Source organism: Aedes albopictus, chromosome 3 (assembly GCF_035046485.1).
Source record: "Aedes albopictus strain Foshan chromosome 3, AalbF5, whole genome shotgun sequence".
NCBI lineage: Eukaryota > Metazoa > Arthropoda > Insecta > Diptera > Culicidae > Aedes > Aedes albopictus.
This window is the reverse complement of record NC_085138.1, coordinates 147,832,454-147,857,552: the sequence shown is the minus strand read 5'-3', so window position 1 is coordinate 147,857,552 and position 25,099 is coordinate 147,832,454. Positions and strand designations below refer to the sequence as shown.

The following is a 25,099-nucleotide window of genomic DNA, read 5'->3' as shown; positions in this document are numbered from 1 at the left end:
TAGTACTTCCTCTAGAAATTCCTCTAAAAGTTACTCCGGGTATTCTTTTAGAAGATCCTCCGGCAATTCCTCTAGAAGTTCTTCCTGAGAATTCCTCAAGGAGCACCCCCGATGATGAACTCGAGGAGAGTTCATCAACGAGTTCATCCGGGCATTTCTTTACGAATTTCTACGGGAATTCCTTTAAGAGTTCATAGAAATTGCACTGGTAATACCAGAAGTTTACTCCGGTAATTCCTCTAGAAGTTCTTCCGGGAATTCTTCAGAGAGTCCTTCCTGTAATTTCTGTAGCAGTTCCTCCTGGAATTCTTCCAGATGTTTCTTTAAAATTTCTTCCAGAAATTCTTCCAGAGGTTTCTCCGGAATGTTCTAGAAGTTCCTGAGAGAATTTCTCTAGCATTTCCTCCAGGAATTCCTCCAATAATTCCTCCACGAGTTCCTTCGGGGATTCCTTACCGATTTTTTATTCGGGAATTACACAAAGAGTTTCACCGTGACTGTCTCTAGAAGTTCTTCCGGGAATTCGTCTGGAAGTACTTCTGGGAATTCGAACATCTTCGGGAACACCTTTACGAGTTTCACCGGGAAGAAGTTAAGTTCCCCAGGTAAGTTCACTACGAGTTGCTCTATAAGTTTCATCCAGCAGTTACACTGGGTATGCCGAATTTTCCTCCGAGAATTCCTTTAAGAATTCCCCGGAAGTTCTTCTAGAAGTTCTTCCGGAAATTCTTGTAAAGTTCCTTCAGTAATTCCTTTAGGAGTTCCTCCGAGAACTCTTCTGAGGAGTTCCTTCAAGATATCTTCCGGGAATACATCCAGGAGTTTCCTCAAATACTCCTCTAGGAGTTCTTCCAGCAATTTCTTTAAAAGTATCTTGGGGAATTTCTCTGGAAGTTCTTCCGGGGATCCCTTTATGAGTTCATCCGGGAGTTTCTCTAGGAATTCTTCCGGGAATTTCTTCATGAATTTCCTGGGAATTCTTCTAGGAGTTCCATCGAGAATTTCTCTACAACTTCTCTCATGAATTTTTGTGGGAATTCATCCGGGAATTTTTAGGAGTACCTCCGGAAACTCCTCTACGAGTTCCTCTACGACCTCCTCTATGAGTTTCTCAGGGAATTTCTTTACGAATTTCTTCGGGAATCCCTCAAGGAATTCTTCCGAGAATTCTTTTAAGAGTTCGTCCGGGAACTCATCTAGGAATACCTCTGCTAATTTTTGTACGAGTTCTTCCTTGAATTCCAGTCCGAATTTCTTCGGCAATTTCTCTAGGAGTACCTCTGAAAATTCCTCCGAAAGCTCCTCCGGCAATTTATTAACTAGTTGCTCTAAAAGTATTTCTGAGAGTTGCACAAGGAATGACCAGAGTTTCCTCCGAAAATTTAGCTATGAGTTCTTCCGTGAATTCCACTGAAAGTTCATCCGGCAATTTCTCTAAGAGTTCTTCTAAAATTTGTTTTCGGAATTCTTCCAGGAGTTTATCCAAACGATCCATTAGGATGTTTTTTGGAAATTCGTTTAAGAGTTCATCCGGGAATTCCTCTAAGTGTACCTACGGGAATGCCTGTACGAGTTCCTCCGGGAATTTTTTTGAAAGTTTATGCGGAAAATCCTCTAGAAGTTCCACCGGCAATTTCTTTAGGAGGCCATTCTGGATTAATTTTTGCGCAGCTGATAGATGATTCACCATAACAATTATTTAAAAACAATAAAAAAATGTGAAAGTAAAAAATATATAGCTAAACCGTAACTGTAAACATGTCATTGCATCTTCAACATGATGAGTTACTAAAAAATAAAACACTGACATTGATTAACGGAATTAACAAAAAATTATAGACTATGGCCACGCCGTTTCACGCCGCCGCCGAAAATGAAGTGCCTTTTTCAAGTGTTGGTCACGCCATCCATCAACACCTCAGCATGATCCGCCAAGGGTTCGACGCATTACCCGTGTCAACACCGAAGCTCCATCAGTGCAGGAGATAAAAACAGCCATCTGTAGCATGAAATCGAACAGGGCCCCAGGGGTCGATCGCAGATCAGCTGAGATGCTCAAAGCTGACCCCGTAGTATCCGCACAACTACTGCATCAATTATTCTGCAACATATGGGAAACCGCGACATTTCCGGCCGACTGGATACAAGGCGTCTTAGTAAAGGTACCCAAAAAGGGTGACTTGACTGTATGCGATAATTGACGGGCCATCATGTTACTGTGTATCGTTCTCGAGGTCCTCTGCAAAGTGATCCTTAACCGGATACAGGAGACGATTGACGCAACTCTCCGGCGACAGCAAGCAGGATTCCCTGCCGGACGATCCTGTGTGGACCATATTGTCACGCTCCGTGTCATTCTGGAGCAAATCAATAAATTCGAGGAGTCTCTATACCTGTTCATTGATTACGAAACAGCTTTCGACCGTCTCAATCATGGAAACATGTGGTAAGCCCTCAGGCGCAAGGGTGTCCCTGAGAAAATCATCGGCCTCATTGAAGCACAGTACAGGGCATTTTCGTGCAGAGTACTGCACAACGGTGTCTTGTCCGATCCCGTCCGGGTCGTTGCTGGAGTGAGGCAAGGATGTATCCTATCACCGCTACTGTTCCTCATCGTAATCGACGAGATCCTGGTAGGTGCGATTGACCTGAACGCCGTGAACCAAATCGTGGATTGCTGTGGCAGTCCATTACCATGGAACACCTAAATGACTTCGAATTGGCTGATGACGTTGCTCTCCTAGCTCAACGGCGCTCTGATATGCAGAGCAAGCTCGATGATCTTGCCAATCGCTCCTCAGCGGCATCAACGTCAACAAGACCAAATCGTTCGATGTAAACACGGTCAACCCTTCCAGTTTTACGTTAGCTGGGCAATCAGTGGAGAATGTTAAAAGCTTCCAATAGAGTAAAGTGGGGCAAGAGTTTCTTTTTAAGTTTTTGAGCTCAATTCAAATTATTTCTTTCGGGTGTAAAGGTTGTTCGAAGCCTTTAAGAAAAAGAGTCTTTCACTCCAAAAATTATGGAGATTGATCAATATTTCGGAAAGTTATGACAAAATGTTGGTTTCGAAAAAATTGTAACATGCCATGGTCCTTCCAACGCATGAAATGAAATTGTAATGAAATCGAATTCGATATTTTATTTTGGGGCGTAACTAGGTATATTTTGAAGATGCTTTAGCATGTATAACTTTTTGCAAAAAAGATTTGGGAATCATAGTTTACACATAGTGGGGCAAAAGTTCGAGTCATATCGCAACTTTAGGTAAAAACCTAAAATTGTGCAAAATGTACATATGATCCCCAGACAACCAATTTGTACGTATAATGAAGTTTATGTTCATGTTATACGTACTTTTATGCGGTAAAGTTACATCGCATAAGATGCAGTAAAAGTGCCTCATGCGTGCAAAAGTGGAGGCGCTATACGTGAATTGACGGAAAAATATTAACGCTATATGACTTCAGGCGACATCTTATGCGATGCACGGTGTGCACTATTGCGACGTAATATACCATCTTATGCGACTTAATAATATTCGAAAAAAAAACAATTCTTGTCACCCCAGTATCGAACTAAGAACCTTTGGATTTTCGAGCCACACTTCACACTTAACACCAAACACCACTTATGAAACACACTGATTAATTGTCATGACATTCTAACTCACCTTCGTGTTTGTTGGAATGCACTTGGTTCCCCTGTGATGTACGTGTTCGACAGGCTATCTGGAGCTCATAATGACGAAGCCCCGCACAGTTATCACTATCCCTTTCTTGCTAGCACTACCAATGGTTATCTATCAGGTCAACAAAACAAAAATGATGACTTTGTAACTACCCTAGTAACCATTAGCACTATATTTCGCCACTTTTGGCACACAGGGCTATTAAGCGGCCAATATAAAGCATGTCAGCTTCCTAACAGCATTATATTCGCTTCCAGGTGGATTATAGTGCCTCGTGGTTACTTGGGTAGTTTTGTAACCATAATGATGACTGTTAACTTTCTTGTAGCGTTTTGGCACTCAAACAGCATCTCTTTCATTGTTATCACATATCACATCGCAATATACCAACGTTAACGATTCTAGCTTATGCGAGTTTGCATGCACATTTGAACGAGTTTATTTTTACTCCTATGCGATTTAGTTTGTACACCAATGCGAGTTTAACTGACATAATAAAAAAGTACCAAGTGAAGTCGTATAATCATCGCAGTGCGCATTTATGCGAATTCAATCGACACTTTGCGAGTTCACTCGAACTCTTTTGCGAATAAGTAAAGTTCGTCGCAATAAAACATCAGAATATCGTCTACTACGATGTAGTTATACACCATAAAAGTTAGTTTGCACTCTTATATGATTTTACCAGATACAGTGACTCCACAATTTATGAATCGGCAAAAATGACCACAGTTTATGGATCATTTTTGATCCATCATTTGATCAACATGATGATTCATAAATAGTGTACAAAAATTAAGGTGATTCATCGGTGTGGGGTCACTGTACATCGCAATAAGTTAAAAAAATAACATCATATGCGATGAAAATTGTCCCTCAGCCGTATATGTATGCGATAGTGAGTAAAAATAGAACTTTATACGATGTACAGCGTACATCCTTATGCGATTTCTGGTTGTCTGGGTCTCTAATAATGATGGTATAAGTAAGAAAATTGGATCAAAGTTGAAAATAAATGTTGTTTTATCTGGATTTGGCGGAAAACTACTAATTTTTGGTGTATTAAATTCAACCCTGATTTGGGTAAAATCCAGATCGAACTTTAAAGTGTATTCCGTAGTGTGCTACGGTTAGCGAAATTCCACAAACACTAGATTCGAACTTTTGCCCCAGTGGTGGGGCAAGAGTTCGAATAAGACACACACATACAAAAAGTGTTGTAACTTAAAATTGGTAAGACATTTGGCGTTACTTTGTTCAGTAAAATTTTAGCTCATGGATGGTAGAATCACCACACGGTATTCATTTATTTTTACCTGCTTTGATTTTTTGAAAAAAGTTGAATTTTCAACTAGGGTCGAACTTTTGCCCCACCTGACTCTATCTTGGTAACCAAATATGGCGTCCGATGTCGGCACCAAGATCGACATAGGTGCACGGATCAAGAAGGCGAAGGCTGCTTTTGCGAGTTTAAGAAATTTATGGAAAAACAACCAGATCAGTCGACGCACCAAAATCCGAATTTTTAACTCGAACGTGAAATCTGTGCCGCTATACGCCAGTGAAACCTGGTGTGTATCAGTGGAGAACACACAACGGCTGCAGGTCTTCATCAATAGATGCCTGCGGTATATAATTCGTGCATGGTTGGTGGCCTAACAATTGGATCTCCGTGGAGCGGGAACACTTTGATTAAAAATTTCAAAAATGCGCTGTACTTACTTGAGGAATCGAGAAATATCGTCATCCTTCAGCCACGCCACACTGTAGATCCGTTTGTCTTCCGTTTCCGGTTGAACGATACCCCGGTAGGCCGCCTGACAAGTTTCCCGATACGTTTTCAACAACGAACAAACCATCTTCAGCAACTCGTCCGAGTAGGTCGGCAGATCCTGGATGAGCCGTTTGGTTTCGGAGATTCCTAAAATCGAAAGAAGAGTGTAAATTTTGGTTATCTATCGGTACGATCAGAAATAAGGAAACGCACGATTCTCCACTAGCACAGTGTTCTGCAGCAGTGGCCGGGTCAGTCCCAAGCGTTTCATTTCCTCCGGTGTAATTATCGACCGCCACGCGTCTTGAGTTTTCGAAAGGGACTCAATGGTCAGCTGAAGATTGCGGTTATGACCTCGAGCCAGGTATGCATCCTTAACATAGTTATCGAGGAAAGTGTTTAGACTACACGATTGACTAGAATAGAAACGAATTGTGTTTTTGAAGACATGCGGCATATTTCATGACATATTTCTTACCCAGATTTACACTTCATGAATCCTTCAATCTCGTGAATGTAACCCATCATCGGAAGATAAATCTGTCGAACCAAGCCGGCGTCCGGAGTGCACACCAGAGCTCGTTCCCGCTTCTTACGATCCGCTCCACCCGGAGTTGCGGGCAAATGATGCTTATTGAAACTTGTGTTCAGCAGGTTCTGCCCGTTCAACCCAGACTGGTTCAACGCGTCTTCCTTATTGGCCAAGCTGTTTGAAACATTCGATGGGTTTCGCCGGTGCTCCTTGGCACTGGCTTCCGGTTCCAGCGACGCCGTGTGCGAAGACTTATCAAACTTGAAGAGCATCTTTTTGCCCTGAACTTTTCGCCGGCTGAAGAACGTGTTGATGTTTGTGGTCTGCTCAGTAAACTGCGCCCGCATCAACTCGTCGCTGCTGTCGTTCTGAATGTCCAGATAATCCGTAAGGACCAGTTTGAGGACGGCCTGCGCTTGGCCCCAGTACTCGATCAGGTCGTACGCTTTGACCTGGTTTAGATTGTACCGGTGCATCACGTTGTGATAGTTCTTCAGTGTTAACTGGTGAGCATTGGCGATCAGTTTCAGTTGCTTGAATACCAGCTCTAGTAGTTCCAAAATGGGAACATTTTGTTCGGGAAGTTCTTCGGCGCTGTTTGCTGGGGGTGGGGAGGCCACCTGCTGGTACTGATATGGATTATGGTTTTGCTGCTGGGTCAGTGTCATGATGTGATGCGTGGATTTGGTGACGATCGTCAGCAGCTCGCTTTGCATTTGTACTCTTATAGACTGTGGAGAAAGAAACCAAAATGGCATTTATCTTTTTGTGTGGGTAAAAATTCCTATTATGTTTATGCTTGAGGAGTGCTTATGCAGAAAAATACTTCTCGACTACTTAATTTTGCATTAAGCACACACATCAAAAGTGTGATCATACGTTACATACCTCTATCGATTCAGGCACTTTATTAAGCAATGCAAAGCACTCGATGATGATTCCTATGAAATACGTTGTATTGACGTCTGGATCCAGGAGGTCCGTATCTTCGATGATTTCACTCTTATCGACGTCGAGGTAGCCTAAAATACATTAAATGTAAAACCTAATCGTTGGATGTACAACCCATACTGACTAACCATTCTGAGCGATCTCAAACAGTGCTTTCCTAGCCTTAGTGTTGGCTTCCATTCTTTCAGCCGAACGCCGAAGGACATTTCGCTGGAAAGGAGAAGCCCCAGCTGCGGCAGCAGCTGAGCTACTCATCCTCCCGGAGCTTTGTCGTTGGAAATTCTGTAAGACTTCGGCCGTGCTCGAGACGTATAAATGCCTACAGAGTTCATCCAGTAGTTTTGAGTACAGTTGTTGCCGCTTGTTCTGGAAATCCTGCCGTAGATCATGCAGCCCTTCGACATCTTTAAGGGGACCTTCGGTCGCTTCGACGGCCGACATGAGGAGTTTCGTTGCATGCAGATAGTGTTTCTTGGCCATGAAAGCGGCCAACTGCTGAGGAGTCTTCCGTAGTTCGTTGACCTGGTCCAGCATCTCCAGGACGTACTTGTGCTGAACGGCATCGGTGTAGAGCTTTTTCAGTTCTTCCCGGCGACATCGGAGCAACTGTTTGCATGTCTGGAGATTTTCTTTCACCACGTGGATCCGCTCCCGGGAACTTGTAACCTGAGTAGACACCTTCCCGAACAGCTGCATAACCCTCGTGAGGTCTCCATCGTTCCGCGAGACAAGTTCATTCAACCGCTGATCGGTCTTTCGGAACTCCTTTTCGATCTTGAGCTTCTCGCGCTCCCGCTGTTCGTTTGTCTCGCTGGCATCGAGGGTTTTTATCACCGAAACCAGCAGCCCGCAACCACTCTAAAAGGGAATGAAAAACTCTGTTAGACTGGGTGATGCACTCGAAGAACCCAAACAGTATGAGGTCATCGTCGACATGACGAAATATCGCCAACTCATCTGATTCATAGAACCCAACATATCTACCAGGCAAGCGATAAACAGAAAAAAAGATCTCACCATTATATTCTAATCAGCAAACGAATTCGCCCCTGTAGATTGTGCAATCTGAACAAAAAGAATTGACGAGACAGGGCAAGACGACGATGGGCGTAAAAATTCATTCAAACCTGCATCTAACCACTTTCACCGAGGCTTGTTTTGTTTGATTCTCAAGCCGCTACAACTTTTTCTTCCATAAAAACACTTTCCTCACACTCACTAGAGATAGAGTATTACTTTAAACTTATTAATTTGTAGTTTAAAAACAAGATTAGATGGAAAAATTCGCAAAAACTAGAGATTTTTCCTGGAGGAATCTGTAGAGCAACCACCGCTAACTTTTTCCTTTCCAAAACTGTCAATATTTTGCCAGTTCTCTTTCAACCTTTGTTCGCATCATCATCATCATCCATCGATAACTGTTGTTTGTGCGCAACGTTGGCTCAATGATGGAGCACAGTGGTTCCAGTTCAATATTATATTTCGGTCGGACAAATTTAAATACAAATCAATTTTTGTGTCTTTGACGTATCATGGCCTTGTTGTTTCTTGGGCAAATTTCAACAGCTTTGGGGCCGTCCATTAGTTACGTAAGGGTTCATGGGGGGAGGGGGGGGGGGGTTTGAGAAATCTTACGCGCCATACAAAAATTTCTGGACTTTCATACAAAAAATCTTACAAGGGGGGGTGGGGGTATCGAAAAACCAGGAAAATTGCCTTACGTAATAAATGGACAGCCCCATTTCGAACTTACAAGAATTTTGCCAGCTTTTCATGGGTGGTTTGTATTAATTCAAAATGTGGGGTGTGCGTGTTTGGAAAAGTGTGCTGATTTATGACTTGGGGACGGGACGATGGTACCGTGGCACCCCTGCATCAAGAGATGCTACTGGAATTCCACAGGAATCCCATAAATCTTTCGCGGTTCCTCAGCAAAATTGTTCCAGGACTCCTCCATGCAAAAGTTTCTTGAGGGATTATGTACCAGGGAGTTCTTGATGACATTCTTCCGGGTTTTAAGGATTCCTTCACAAAGTTTTTCCAGAAGTTTCTTCTGAGATTCCTTAAGGGGTCCCGTCTGGGAATTCCTTCCAGATTTTCTTGAGGAATACCTTCTGAGATTATTTCAGGAGTTCCTGATTGTTTTTTAATTCCTTTCGAAATTTCTCGAGAAATTAATTCCGAGATCCCTCTAGTATCACCAGTGGTGGAAAGAATCATGCGCTTGACGTGATTTTTGGTTCACATCGAACACAAACTTTGTACTCGTGCTCGCGAACCCAGAAAGCGAGAGCGGTTCACGGTTTGTCGAAGCGAAGAACCAACACAAAACAAATGTCAAACGAGCCGGATCGCAGTTGGTTCGCCAGAAGGATTGCAATTGGCTCACACTTGGTTCGTTGCCTCTCTCTGTCCCTGAAGATAATTAATTTGGTGTTTTATGATTAAGCGCAGTTTCGAGTTCTAAAGGAATCGCACAAGAAACTTCTTGAGTGATTCCTGTCAGAAACTTTCTTCGGCGACTGCCATTTGAACTGTCATTTCTTCGCTACTGCGTACTGCGATCGAAGAAAACCCGGTTTTTTGAGCGATTCAGGCAAGGAATTTCCCATGCATCAAGATAGGCTGAGAAATTCCTTCTGAACTGCAAACAGTGCTTTATATTGGACAACTACCATCCCAATAAATCATATCAACGAGAAAGTTTACCAAAATTTGATTTCATTAAAAACAAATGGCGGGAACCACTGAAACACAAAAGCATCGCAGTACAGAATAATGCGAGCCTCTCGCTCGTGTCCCTATCGAACGATCGCGAATCACAGCCACACGAATAGTTCGCTCCGCAGTGCCCGGATAAAAACTAACCATAGGGTGTATGGTGAAAACCATTCCTGCACCATACAGTGTACCAGCTACAATAAAGTGTATTGTAATGAAATGGTTCGTTATACTATACATTTACATTGGATTTTTATGTAACAATATATTATACTGTTTTTCTTACGTTTGAACCATTCACTTTTCCGAAACATTATTTCTCCGTGAATTTTTAATTATTTCTGGTGTTTTGTTGATGTTTGTGACTTTTTTGATGCAAAGGAAAGGAAAGAGAAAAAAGTGAATAAGTTGAAACATCAATTCTAGATTGAGTTTAAATAAGGGCGAAAGTAACATGAGAGAGTTCTCTTCATCGACTCTCTCTTCTTAAAATTAAAGTGACAAGATGCAAGTATGGTTCCACTTTTTGGTCATAAATCGCTAGGTTGTGATGCAATCTAGCGTCTAAGTGTAAAAAAGTTCGATTGAATTTGCATCTTGTCACTTTAATTTGCAGAAGAGAGAGTCGATGAAGAGAACTCTCTCATGTTACTTTCGCCCTAATTTAAACTCAATCTATTATTTAACCTTTTGGAATCGATTTTTTTCGCCGCTGTCGACGCAACCTCGCTGGTGTCGAACACGTTTGTTATGCTCGGTTTCATCGCCGGGGTCATATATGACCCCTCCGGCTCCAAAGGGTTAATGCCAATAACATGTTTAAATCAGTGGTAAACCAGATGTCCTGAGAACTGCAGGTCCAAGCAGGGGTCCAAGAGATATGGCGGGCTCGAGGGCGGGCTAGGTGTGTAGAGTGCGATGAGAGAAATACGAATGCAATGTAGGCCAACCCGGAAAGATGCAGGTCAGATTACCGTAAATCAGTAGATGAGTTCAACACAGCCTCCTGTCACCACAGGAAAATAACGAGCCAACATCTCTGGTTCCCACTTCCAGCCGCCTCGTTGAACACAATAGCGGAGGCTCGGCGGCTTGGTTCCCCATGATAGCGCAACAACATAATTCCAGGAGCAAAAATCAAAAGCGGCGAAACTTTTTTTCACAACCAATTTTTTTTACCTTTTAAAATCGTTAGTTTAAGCGAAACATGATTTTTAATTTCGCAATTATTTATTTAAAAATGAAGTCGTAATAGTATCAGCTCGTCTTCGTCACGGGAATAAAGTTTCCATAAAATTTAGAATTGTTATTGACATGATGCAGCCACAGTCAATAACCGATCCTGGATTTTGATGCTGACCTCAAAAACATGGCCGTGTGACAGGAGGCTAGTTCAACACTATTCTTTCTGTATTTGCATTTAGGGGAGTTTTCTCCTCTTCTCTCATGTGAACTTGCCTTCGACCACAATCGAATCAAATGCGGTTGACAAACTTTATCTTTGACGTAGAGCTTGACGTAGAGCCATCTTTAACATATGGACTGGACTGAACACTGAAATGACTTTTAATATAGGTTCGTCTGCGGGTTCGATTTTTAACCTAACTTATATTTGAATCGAAATTGACAGTTATCTCATGAGTTGTTATGTATTTCAAATTTTAGTCAAACTGGTGCCTCAATATTGCAATAACGGTTAAGCACGCTGTAATGATACTTATGTACCTCGTCACCCACTTCATGCAACTACATTAGTGGTCTAATAACACTTAGCGCGCTCGGCATAGTTCCATCATGCCGCTAAAAGTGTTGCCACAAATAATGCTAAGTTTGCAAAACCCGGTTATCTGGCTGGTGGGGCATGGGAGCCTAAGCTTCAACTGTTAATGCAATCAGAGACTACTCAGACTTAGACGTGGGCGATCCTATATATGAAGGGTTATCCAAAACGCTCTGGAGAATTCCCAAAGCGCATTCTAATAAATCTAATAAGCCTAAGATGCCATTAACAGGAGGAAAATGGCAAGATAATATAACAATATATGGTTTATGTAATGTAAAACAATAGACCATTCCCGTCAAAAAATTTTATGTGCTCTACGGCTTTCCGACAATTTATTGAGTAAACTTTCCCAAAGAACCCATATGTTTTGAAGCCTCTAACTATTGAAAAACAATGAAAAACCTGCGAAGTAGCACTTTAGCCCTATACTCTCCTCTAAAATATTTTTCCACAAAACCCGTTGAACCCCTTTCTCTCCTATGGCTTGCTTGGAGAGATGCGGAGAATTTTCAATCAGCTGGCTGTCAAAATTGACGTTTATATTATTTGTTTTGCTCTGCTGCCGTCCGCCCTCAAAACGACAACAAAAACAAAAAATCTGTTCCGAAGATGTGGCCGGCATACTTTTTCGATTTCAATCCTCGATTTAAATAGTTTTTGATAGCAGGAAGTTTACGCTCTGCTAGATATAAGACCGTATAAGACCACGCGAATACATCCCCCCAATGGAACACTGGAACTAAGCCACCCGTAAGTGATATTCCGCGGAGCCGCCCTGGCCAAGTTTGTTTTTGAAACCGTTCATCAAGTGTTTTCCTACAGGTTGAATTCTACTTCATGCAAAATCTGAGCGGACGACAACTATGTGGACAACGATGGCCGCCAGGTGCATTTACGTGTTCGAATCGCGAACAGCGAAGCCGTGTATGAATCGTAGCCCAATCCATATGTGGCACGGATCTTCTGGACTGCACCGTTAGTGTGTCTCGTTATGCGAAGACTGTTTTTCGTGATGACACTGGGTTCAAGTTGACCATGGATGCTGCTAGTTATGATTGCCATCTCCCTAAACGGAACTTATTTATGTGGATCTATAGGATACATTATATGCTAATTCGTACATATGACAAATTCATAGCTAAGACAATTTTGTCCGCAGCAAAATGCTGAAGAAGAATGCTTAGGGTCGATTTCTTCACCTTGGTTTTACTATATGGGTAAGCCTGGCTTACTGGTTAAGCCGAGGTGAAGAAAGGCCATAAGATGATAATTCCTGAATAAATCTATTAATATCACGGAGAGAGCTATTCAGAACGGGTACAAACATTTAGTTACTGAGGATGTTGGGGTAATTCCGAAGTCTCTAAAAGTACTTTCAAGGATTCTTTTCGAAATTTCATTTCCTGGATTTCCTCCATAGGTCCCTCCAGAAATTTCTACTGGAGTCCATTCTGTGATTCCTTTAGGATTTCCTCCCGGCGGACTTTCTCTTATTCTTTTCAAAACTACTTCAGGTGTTCGTTTCGAGATTTTACTAATTGGAATTCCATACAGTATTTCTTTCAACACTCTTGCAAAAATTTCCTAGAATTCGTCCTGGATTCTTATCCGGGATGCCTCCTGAAGTCTCTCTGTAATTATTTCAGGAGTTCCTTCAGGGATCGGTCAAGGAGTCCGAAAATCCCTCTTGGAGATGTTTCTGGGATTCTTTTCTGAATTTTTCTATTAGTTCTTTCAGGATTCTTGAAGAAATACTTGAGAATCGAGATTGTAATTATAGTCGGGATTCACTTACGAATTTCTTTTGATATTCCTCCAAAAAATATATCATCCGCCAGGAATGCTATCCATGATACTTTCAGGAATTCTTCCGGGATTCCTCCTGGACCCCCATCTGGAGATCCTCTAAAGACGCAACCTGGAATACCTTCAGAAGAAATTCCTCCTTCTGTGATTCCTTCAGGAGGTCCTTCTGGGATACATCCAGGAATCTGTTACGGATTTTTCCAGGAGTCTTTTCTAGATACCCTCTATTAGTTCCTTCTGGGATTTCTATAGGAAATTCTACTGGAGTTCCTCGAAAAGTCGCTTCAGGGAATTGGTTTAGAAGTTTCTTCAGGAGTTCCTTCCGAAATGCATTTAGGGATTTCTTCCATGGACCCTCCAAAAATCGTTTCCGGAGTTCCTCAAGGAATTATGTGATTCCTTAAGGAATTCTTTTCGGGATTCTTCCAGAATATTCATCCAGGAGTTCCTTTAGGGAATCCTCCAGAAGTTCCTTCCAAGATTCTTTATAGAGCTCCTTTCGGATTCCCTTCTGACGCTTTCCCTTTAAACTTTGTAGGATCCACCTAGAAATCTACTAGGAATTCCTGGATTTTTCCAGGAGATCGTTTTTTTAAATTTTATTTCTGTTCTTTCAGGGGCTCATTCATGAATGTTTCAGCGAAACCTTCAGAAATTACTTCAAAGATTCCTCCAGGAATCCCATTGTTATCCCATGTTAATCATCTAGAAATTCTGTAGAGGATTTCAAAATAAGTTATAAGAAGAAATCTGGGATAAACCCACTTAAAATTTCACAAAAAAATCCCAAAAGGATTTGCCGCCTGAGTTTTTGCTGGAGATTCCTCCACTCGTTGGCTATTCTTCCAGGAATTATTTTTTAAATATTCTTACAAGACTTTCCTCTACAAAGTCCTCCAAAAATTCTAACCGGGGATTTCTTCAGGAATTGCCACCGGAGATGACGGGGTTGATCGAATTTAGAAGTGAGGAGCAGGGGTAGGACCTGGGACCTCCGTTATTACGTAGAATGCCGTCAGGGTGCCCGCGAGGCTGAGATGATTGTACTTCCGACGGTTTTCTATCGGTTTAAAACTGATTCAGCTCGTTTGCACCGGGAGTTGAGTGGACCTGGGATCGGTGGAGGGCTGGCGGAGATGCGATCATTCCGTTTTTGTGGCTGACCGGGTACCTTCAGGCATTCCAAGGATGTATTTTTCGCTGGCCACGGATATTATTCAAACGGTGGCTTATTGAATTGCTTCCAGCAGCTTCCAGCTATTGATCCTCCGGCAGGTGTGATGGGAGTTTTTGACATTTCGAAATGTCAACATGCCAAAATGACGGCAGGGTTGAGAGCATATTCTCCACACTGAAAACCATCTCCACATCCCAGGGGTGTACACACTACTTCGCACGGTGATTTTAATTTCAAATTGGAGAGATTTTTCGAATTTTCAAAAAAATGTATGAAAATCAGGAATACATTTAAAATTAATTCAAAAACGGCAATGATCATTGTCATTGTCATTGCCATTGTCTTTCAAAGAAAAATATAAAAAAGGGGGGTTAGGTCAGACGGGAATGGTCTATTCAACATAACAAAAGAGAACCATTCCAAAACCATTTGATTAAGTGTATAACCAGTAGTGAAATTACAATTAAAAACAATTTGTTTACGGTACATTTTATTGTTTGAAACCATTCATGTACCATACAATGTACGGTATATTTAAACCCACGTATCAGTATTTTGAACAATTCATTAACAATAAAATGTATGGTTTTGCAAAAAAATATATATGGAGAAAAATATTTTTTTATATTGTTACGATACTTAACAACCTGTATAATATATTGTAAAAATCTTATTTACAATTCACGGTATGGTGTCCTACATTACATCTTATTGTTTTTGTATTTTTATTTTTTCAGTGGTGTCTATTGTAAAAATATGGTTCTAAATAGTACTGTTACAATATAACGTTCGGTTTTTCTACTGTATTTTTTATTCGGGTGGATAGCGATGCGATGGCATTTTTTGTGTCTTCTGATTCGATTTTAATCACGGTTTTCCAGCACTGAGTATAACTCCTTCCTAGATTACTCTAGCAATTTATTCCTGAGATTCTTCCAGGAATGCCTTCCGTGGGTCCTCTAAAATTATTTTCTAGGATTTCCTCCTCCAATTCCTCAGGGAGCTATATGGGAGATTCTTGGGGTCCATCTCAAGTTCCCTCTGGGGTCCTTCCAGGAGTTTCTTTTGAAATTCCTAACAGGTTCCATCTAAGGAACTTCTTCCAGAATTCCTTTTGAGATACTTTCTGGGACTTAAGGTTGAAGGATTCGTCATTGATATCATCGTAATCATTGAAATTCAAAAAGCAGTTTTCTCGTTCAAAACACAAATGTTCGTTATGAAAATGTATTCACTGCGTTTCAGATGGAAAATGGAATGCAGTGAATACATTTTCATAAAGAATATTTGTGTTGTGCACGAGAAAACTGCTTTCGAAATTTCAATGATGACGATAATATTAATGACGAATCCTTCAACCTTAAAGAAATTTCTCATGGAATTTCGAGAATGCTCCAGGAATTACGATAGCTTCTGAGGAAAACTTACTGGATTATTTCCTCAGGAAAATCCAGTAGGAGCTTAATGAGAAACTCCAAAATAAACACTGCAAAATAAATTTCTCAAAATACTCCCTAAAAACTCCAGGAGGATTTTCGATTCAGAATGAATTTCCAGAGGAATTGCTGAAGGATATGCTGGAATGCCAAACGGAACTCTTGGAGGAAACCTGAAACGTTCCAATTTGAATCCTGGAAGAAGTTCCTGAAGAAGTCTTCAGGAAGTTTCTGAAAGAATTCCAGAAGATCTTCATGGAATAAGTTTCAAGAGGAATCCCAGAAAGTATTCCAAAAGCAATCCCGGAATAAGTTCCCGAAGAAATCCACGCCACGGAGGAATTCCTGAAGAAATTTCAGAAGCAATTCCTGACAGAAACCCAGAAAAAAATCACGGAGGAATCCCTGAGGTAGCTGCCAAAGGAATCCCGGAAGCAGTTCCTGGAGGAATGCCGGAAGAGGTTTTTGGAGGAATCCCGGAAGGAATTCTCGAAGCAATCCCGAAGAAGTTTTTTGAGGAATGCTGGAAGAAGCTCTTGTAGAATTCCCTTGAGAATGGGGCACGTTCGGTGTAGTACTAGATTTGAAGTAATGAGCTGAATTTTTGTATGGTGAGAAGGTCACCCGCATAGAAAAATACGATCAATGGAATAGTTCATATCATAAGATATTTGTTCGTGGAATGATTATTATAAATGTTGTAATAGTTCAAACATTGGATTATTGAGGTTGGCAAATTGGCATTATTCAATATTTTTCAGATATCATATTACTTATGATAATGATACGTCCAATAGTGTATTAATCATTTTTAATAATACGTTTTTTGCACGATCGGCAAACAAAAGCACTCTTGACGAGCTTTTACGATGTTTAACCATTGCAATCGTCTTGGAATTGGTAAAATAAATCCATCTGTGTAACTTAGTTGCTGAAATTCCCACTTCTGGGTTCTAACGAATATCACTTTGTAGCAAATTTCTGCTTCATCAATTTTGTTTCTGCGCGCCAGCAGCAGCCGTTCAGGACTGTTAATTGCAAATTCCTTTAAAAATTCTCTTGAAAACTCACCAGCACTCACCTGGGGCAGCCCAGCATGCAAAAGTCGAGCTTTTGGTCAAAGGTCGATCGGTTGTTGATACCGGGCACTAAATTCCAAAGGTTCCTTATTACACTAGAGGATTCTCGTATCACACACTTCTGTAATTCCAAATCTTTCCTAACCGCTTCTCCAGGCGAAGAACATCTATACATTTGAAGCAACCGCGAGCACTGATCCGGTTTGGAGTAGTGAATAAGCACCGCGCAAGGAGTAGTGGAAGCAATATCCGAAATCACAACAGTTCGATTCCCGGTTTAACAAAATACTTAATAAAAAAAACAAGAAACTGAACAATCATTCACATAATCGTAGACAAATTTGACAGTGCTCGACAAATGCCCACAGGGGTGTGCTTTTTTCAGTCGGCAAAACAGATTTGATGAAATATTTCCGTTTTGTTTTTATTATTCGTTGTATCATAATTCCGATGATAAAGTAATCATAATATGTATAATTACACAAAATATTTGTTCGAGAAAAATGGCATTTTTGAATGGTAACGATACTTAACAACCCATTCAGTCTATCATTAAAACATCGATAATGGTAACTGCTATAATTAATATGATTTGTCGTATCATGTGTTTATCATCCAGTTCACGATAACACGTATGATCAGAAAATGATACACTGTTAAATTGATGTATGATACCGTTTTATTCGGGCAATTCTCCGTATCTGCAAAGAAATGGTGCAAAAAGCGTGGGTATTATGATTCCTTGCCTAATTTGATGCTGCTTGAGCAAAACTTTGGATAACTATGTTGTTTATGTTGCAAGAAATTGAGAAAACAACAACACTGTTGCCCAATGTTTTGCTCAAACAGCATAGAATTAGGCAAGGAATCATAATACCCACGCTTTTTGCACCATTTCATTGCAGAAACGGCGAATTGACCTTCTCACCATACAAAAATTCAGCTCATTACTTCAAATCTAATACTTAATCGGTATGTCCTATTCCTGAAAGGACCTTAGAAAGAGTTCCTGAGAAAATCCCAGAAGGAACTCCAGGAGGAATCTGTTGCTATCCCAGCGTACGGTCTTATGCGAGGTATGCACTTCAAACGAAATTGGTCAAGTAATTTTCGTTCATTGCATTATTTTTCCGTGACCGGAATGGTCAAGAAATGTAACACAGCGAGCCCCATTTGATTTGACGATTCGTTTCAGCTCCGTATAAACGAATATATAAAAGATCCGGAATAAAGCGACGCTTTATAATTTCTTGAGCGATTCCTTGTCTAAATTTTCCACGCATCGAGATAGGCCAAGATATTTCTTGCGATCTGCGTGATCTAAATGATCATTGCAGCACACTTTTCTAGCTGATGCCGCATCTAAACATATATGGGTTTTAAAGAACTTCAGAAGGAAATAAATTAAAATTCATTTCACAGAATTGAGAATAAAATGCAAATAAAGTTTCTCAATTAAAACGCCGACTCTAAGACGTTTTGGAAATTGACAAAATTTTAAAAAAGCCTCAGAAGCGTATTCCCGCGCTGAAAGAGGAAAACTAAATTATTTTTTACTAATCTTAAAACAGCACAAAAACTTGCCAAACAGTTTTGTAAGTGCGCATAATTTCAGTATAGGTCTCACTAGTGACAAGTCCAATAGAACATCAGAATGCTCGCGAATTCGAAAACATTCTTAATTATGAGAACATTTTCGACAACTAATTAAGCACTGATTTGGAAATCTATTATCAGAAAGTTTAAGAATATGAAAGCTTTGGGTGATTACTGAATTTTCTATATTCTCATCAAAAAAACTTTCAGGGAGTTGCTTATTATTTTTGATTAATATATTTAACAAATGTATCAGTTGGCATACTTTCCTGAAAAATGGAAAAATTAGTTGTTCCAATTTTGAAGCCTGATAAAAATCCTGCCGAAGCTGCTAGTTATCGTCCAATTAGTTTACTGCCATCTATCAGTAAACTTTTTGAAAAACTTAAATAGAAAGATAATTGGCTTCTTTAGCGGTGTTAAGATAATTCTATATTCTGAATCTGCATGTCAAACTGAGCCGAAATCCAAATTTTCATGAATTTTGGTGCCCGGGAACCTATTTAAAAATCAATTTGAAGTTTGTATGGGAGCGATTTGTCGAATCACCCCTCGTCGCATTTTGTACTGGGCGGAGCTGTCAAGCAGTTGCCCAGCTGTCAAAAGGTGATTTCGGAAAATCTCTTCGAAATCGATTTAAGGTACTAAAATAAAGTTATAAAAATCTGAAAAAAATCATAGTGATTCAGAAAAAGGTGCTCTTTCGTATAAAATCAAAAAATCAATACATTTTTCTTAATTTAAAAACCCAATTCACATTGATGAAAATTTCATTTTCGCCAATGAGCAGTTCGGATTTCGCCAAGGAAATTCGACTACTCATCAACATTTACGGGTAACGAATTTCAGATTCGTTCCAATAAATCTGAAAGTTATTCCACTGTGTACTTGACATAGAGAAAGCATTCGATATTGTTTGGCTCGAAGACGACGAATTTGCGGTTCTCCTTTATTCCAAGTGGCACGGTAACTGCACTTCTCTTCAGTCATTATTGACTGTAAGTAATGGATTGATTTGAAATTCTTTCGAAATACTAAAATGTCTTTTGATGTCACAATCATAGAAGACGCTTAATCCGTAATACGGCTTTTCGGCTCCTAGTTGAACATATTTATGTAATGAAAGAAGATTGAAAATGTCATCTAGTCAAGCATCTAGTGCATTTGCTTCGCATTACACCAATAGTAGACACGGTAGCCAATCTTTGTAGTTTCTGTCTTTTGATTTTGGCCACCACACCCATGCAGAATATGTGATGCTGGGTCTTACGATACCCGTGTATCTCAAATGAATTACATATAGCTCGAGATATAGGTAAGCGCAGACCCTATTTATTACCGAAAGTTTATTTTAACTATCCACAACGCTTTTGTAATTTTGCGTATAACATAATTGAAATGTGAATTCCAGTTTAATTTACTATCTAAAATCATTCTACTTATGATAATCTTACTTTTGGTTATGGCATAAGTTATACGAAATTTCATAATGGGTTATTTGCCTGAATGTACGATACTCCGAGTCGAAGCCAGACACCCGGCTGCGGCTACACTGAAGAAGTACGAGTACGCGTACCTACCTTTACTTAAGATTCCATTGGATATAAATAATCCGTCGATAAGACCATAACACTTCACACCTTCCTAAAATTGTGAAGGCACAATCGAAAAACGTAAAAATTACTTATATAAAGATTTAGAACACTCAACCCACAAAACCGGCAGCACTGCTACAGAACCCATTGCACGCGAGGTTAGCCCATCATTATGACGTTCTTCTTCACACCGTTTTCCTCGTACGGGATCTTCTTATTCATCACGCAAAAATATCTCCTTCCGAAGAAAACAGGACCACCCACAAAAATAAACACCAATTTCACAGCGATCACGTAATTTTCCAGCAAACCAACTAGCTGCACCGATGCCCTGCAGGCTCACCCACATTTCACACCACTTTTCGAACGATTTAGCACGATTATTTACCGTTTCTTTGCCATATTTCACAGCTCTGGGAGGTTTCACGGGCGGAGAATCCATGAAAGAAAAACCTTTTGCGGACCAACCAGCGCCAGCGAAGAGCACTTGAATCTAATTATTTTCTTTTCTCTTTGCGCTGCTGCTGTCTCCACCGTCGTCGGCGTCTCGCTTACGCGTATGAACTTATTTGCTTATGTCGTCGTCGTCCGTCGTCTGCACTCTGCCTGCAGCTCGGATCGGTTGTTTTTGTTTGATCGCACGCGTCTTCGGTTCTTCTTCGGGTACACGTACCCGTCACTGAAAAATTAAATAGCGCGCGCGTGCCCGGTGCGCGACCACGTGGCTGGGGGTAAAAATATCAACATATCAAATTAACTGCTATTTTCGCAGCTTTGTTCTTATCATCATGCCGTGTTTTATGAAACCTTTGAACCTGAAATTGACCTCGAAACTGTCCCCAAAGATTTTTATTTATTATATTTGCTGTCCCTACCAAACTGAATCATACGTAGCCATGTGTTGTTCTATCGGAAGATTTTTCAAAAATACCTTCATTGGAAAACCCATGTTAGTTTGACAAAAATTTCGACATAAAAAAGTGCTGCTCATGTGCTCTCATGTGCATGATGCTCATGTAGGGCCAATTCCACGTGGAACGTGGTAGAAGGACGGCCAGCATAAAATGTGGAAGCTTAATCATAGCAGCCTTGCAAACGGGGAGAAATTTTCCGTCATTCTTTTCAAAATTTTCAAGTGAAGCAGACGTATCGAAAAAAAAAAAGAATTTTCCGGAAACTCTTTTCCAAATCTCAAGTTGTTTCAAAAAGTTTCGAACTTACAAAAAAGAAAACTTCAATAATGGTAAGTCGTCAGGCCTTGCCAATCCATTCCCAAAACCATTGATCATCCCCGTTTTCAGAGCTTCAGCAACCGCGAAACCATTTCCGTTCACATCGGCCAAGCCGGAATCCAGTTGGGAAATTCCACTTGGGAACTCTATTGCCTGGAGCACCAGATCGGCCAGGATGGCAAACTGCAGGAGCAGGAACCGAACTGCACCGACGACGGTAACAGCTTCTGCAGCACGTTCTTCCAGCGAACTGTAGCGGATAGCTATGTCCCGCGAGCCGTTTTGGTCGACACGGAACCTACGGTAATCGATCAGGTGAAGACCGGTGCGTTCCGAAGCCTGTTCCATCCGGATAATCTGATCAGTGGCAAGGAGGACGCGGCGAACAATTTTGCTCGGGGTCACTTCCACATAGGGAAGCAACTGGTGACTGATACCATGGATGTTATCAGACGGATGGCCGAAGAGGCCAACAGCCTTCAAGGGTTCTTCATGTTCCATTCGTTTGGCGGTGGAACCGGTTCGGGGTTCACGTCCCTGCTGGCGCAAAAGCTGGCCGATAACTTTTCCAAGAAGTGCAAGCTGGAGGTGGCCATTTACCCGTCTCCACACATCTGCACCAGCGTGGTTGAGCCGTACAACTCCGTGCTGACCACGCACATGTCGATGGACCACACGGACTGTACCTTCCTGGTGGACAACCAGGCCATCTACGACATCTGTAACACGAAGTAAGTTTCGAGACGTGAACCAAAGGATCGAACAATCTCATGGAGTCTAACAATCTTGTCCTCACAGGTTGAACGTCGAGCGTCCGGAGTATACCAATCTGAATCGGTTGATCAGTCAGGTCGTGTCAAGCATAACGGCCTCGCTGCGGTTCGGCGGTGCACTGAATGTGGACATGAACGAGTTCCAGACCAATCTCGTGCCATACCCGCGCATCCACTTTCCGCTGGCGTCGTTCGCTCCGGTAGTGCCGGTCGAGAAGCGGAATCATTCAAGTAAGTCCATTACACACATTTCTATATTTTACATCTAGGATTTCACCAGGAATCCTTCCGAGATTTCACCAGGAATCCTTCCGAGATTCTAGCAGGAATCCTTCCAAGATTCCAGCAGGAATCCTTCCAAGATTCCAGCAGGAATCCTTCCAAGATTCCAGCAGGAATCCTTCCAAGATTCCAGCAGGAATCCTTCCAAGATTCCAACAGGAATCCTTCCAAGATTCTGTTGTGATCAAAGATCCTATCGAATATATATAAACCGATAATGTACCCAACTAACAATCACTCATCTAACATGCATCATTATGACGAATTAATTCAGCATAATGTTGAATAACATTTGAATTATTTTCACGTACAACCTATGTTCGGGTTTTGTTCACACAAATTTGGAGAAGTTATAAAGCATCATGTTGTGCACCAACTTAATTTTTTGTTGTTCAAAGCGTTTTACAAATGACAAGAAAGTTGTTATTAAGCTTTGGCAAAAATGACTGAAAATAAATAAAATGCAAAAATGTTGAACTCTCACGAGAGTAATTATTTGCTCTCATGTTGAGAACACATATTATGAAATAAGAATTACATATAAAATTACCTAAATCCGGATTAGAACTCGAGACCTGTAGATTACCAGCCGCATGCCTTCCTATCTGTGCCATCCTAGAGATGGTGAGATGCAGCACCCAAAGTAAAACATAATCTTCCCATGACTCAATAATGATCACTCCTGAACTTGTGTTCAGCAGTGGTGAATTAGCACAGCTCGTGGTAATCAACTGAACAGCGCCTTATACTCAACAGCTGTTCAGCCCATAACACGTGTTTTCCATTCGGATTTCGCTGTCAGTATTTTTATCGCACGATGAGAAAACTTGTATCGAATGCGGCCAAAAAGAGTTGGTCCTTATTGAAGATATTGTTTCCAGACGAACTAATTGCGATATGAATATGTTTTTATTTTTATTATTAAATATCGATCTCTAAAAATGTATGACAATATGTGGTGCGGTATGGTCTTGGACATGGTGCATTCACAGCATCTGTTCAGGTAATCTACTCATGCTCAGTCGAAGATTCGTTAAGCAATTTTTTTTATTCATGCTTTTGTCTTGGAATCTTGATTTCAATAAATAGTGCATAAGAATGTTTAGGGATATTTGAAATGTGTCGATTTCTGAATGCCGTTTGGTTATTTAGGTGACTGTGGGAACAATATTCAGTAAACACGACAGCACTGAAATGTCAAATGCATCGATCCAAGCATCTCGTACAATCGAACTGCTGCGGAAGATAAAACATATAATAATTAAGGTACACGATATCTTGTTACAGACTAATAATAATAAATAAAAGCCTCATTTTTACGTTGATTACGTATCTTGGCACTCAATGTTAAACTACATAATTCTATTCTGTTTTATTTTATGTGATTTGTTTAATATGTTGGTTCTTTAATAACTTGGTTGTCTAAACAGTTTTAGCCATGATTTATCCCTTAATCCGAACAAAGTTCCTAGTCAAACTATGACGGGCTGAAAGCGTTTATTTGACAAGTGAAAAGCACATTGTTCAGGAGCATATGCTTATCGATACATCAGCTTAATAACACAGAGAACAGACATCCAAGTCCAGTTCCGAAACTGTGTAAGGAATTTAACGGCCATTTGAAATCGGCAACACAAGTGGCAATACCGTGGCGCTGCAATCGGTTAATTTCTCATACTAATTAAATTCACCACTTGAAATGTTTCAATTCACCACTGACTGTGGCAATATGGTGTTTGGCGGCGTTAGTGGTGTCATCGTATATTGGTTTGCAACATTACTCAAGTGAAGATTCAAATCCTTACACAACTTTCTGATTGAAATTTGTTCTAGCCTGGATGTCTGTTCTCTGTGTTAATAAGATGCAGACAAATGTTTTGTTAAACTTTTTTGTTAAGGAATCAATGCTTGTCGAATAAATTTGTTGTTAAACTTTTGAAAAGTGTTTTAATTAATCATTGTTGATACCGATGAAGAAAGTCGAACATTGACTATTTTCTCAATTGAAAAATCATTTAAACAGTAATGTGTAGAGCATTATTTTAGTTCAGCTATCATTACCATTATTAAGCAACAATTCAGAAAGCTTGCTTGTTTGTGACTTGCAATTGTTAGTTGGGTAGGCAGTCACCCTAAAGTGATATCTAGACTTAAGAGAGCGAGAGAGTAGAAACAGTTGTAAAAGCATAAATAAACTATAAAGACAGAAGTCTATAGACCGTGCACAGCACACAACGTGTTTCTTAATCCCTCCGAAACCGAAATGACTGGTTAATACAGATTCCAGCAGGAATCCTTCCAAGATTCCAGCAGGAATCCTTCCAAGTTTCCAGCAGAAATCCTTCCAAGTTTCCAGCAGGAATCCTTCCGGGATTCCAGCAGGAATCCTTCCGGGATTCCAGCAGGAATCCTTCCGGGATTCCAGCAGGAATCCTTCCGGGATTCCACCAGGAATCCTTTTGGGATTCCACCAGGAATCCTTCCGGGATTCCTCCAGGGGATCCTTCCGGGATTCCTCCAGGGAATCCTTCCGGGATTCCTCTAGGGAATCCTTCCGGGATTCCTCCAGGGAATCCCAACTAACAATCGCCAGCCGCAATCAAGCATGCATGCTGAATTGTTGCTTTATAATAGTAATTATAGCTCAACTAAAATTATGCTGTACACATTA

The 25,099-nt window shown here is 40.8% G+C and overlaps 3 protein-coding genes across 5 annotated transcripts in view; 1 reads left to right on the top strand and 2 right to left on the bottom strand.

The window, feature by feature from the left end:
* Positions 1–20,736, bottom strand: part of LOC115253785 (exocyst complex component 4) — a 28,862-nt gene extending 8,126 nt beyond the window's left edge. Inside the window, exons 1-6 of one of the 3 annotated variants that reach the window (XM_029871853.2) lie at positions 20,530–20,736; positions 7,077–7,806; positions 6,886–7,019; positions 5,944–6,728; positions 5,679–5,881; positions 5,414–5,612 (exon numbers count right to left, since the gene is read on the bottom strand). In XM_029871853.2, coding sequence (XP_029727713.2) covers positions 5,414–5,612; positions 5,679–5,881; positions 5,944–6,728; positions 6,886–7,019; positions 7,077–7,806; positions 20,530–20,583 — 2,105 coding nt within the window. In that variant the 5' untranslated portion in view covers positions 20,584–20,736. Of the gene's footprint in view, positions 1–5,413; positions 5,613–5,678; positions 5,882–5,943; positions 6,729–6,885; positions 7,020–7,076; positions 7,807–7,965; positions 8,312–20,529 lie in introns of those variants that run through there. The other 2 variants (XM_062859758.1, XM_062859760.1) reach the window with 2 other exon arrangements.
* Positions 1–25,099, bottom strand: part of LOC115266033 (uncharacterized) — a 521,849-nt gene that overhangs the window by 261,860 nt on the left and 234,890 nt on the right. The window lies entirely within an intron of this gene.
* LOC109424041 (tubulin alpha-4 chain) lies at positions 21,225–22,377 on the top strand (the record flags this gene model as incomplete). Its single annotated transcript, XM_062859761.1, is given in 3 exon segments — positions 21,225–21,384; positions 21,443–22,104; positions 22,172–22,377. Coding segments are annotated over 3 exon segments (871 nt in total), but the record flags the coding sequence as incomplete, so codon positions are not given.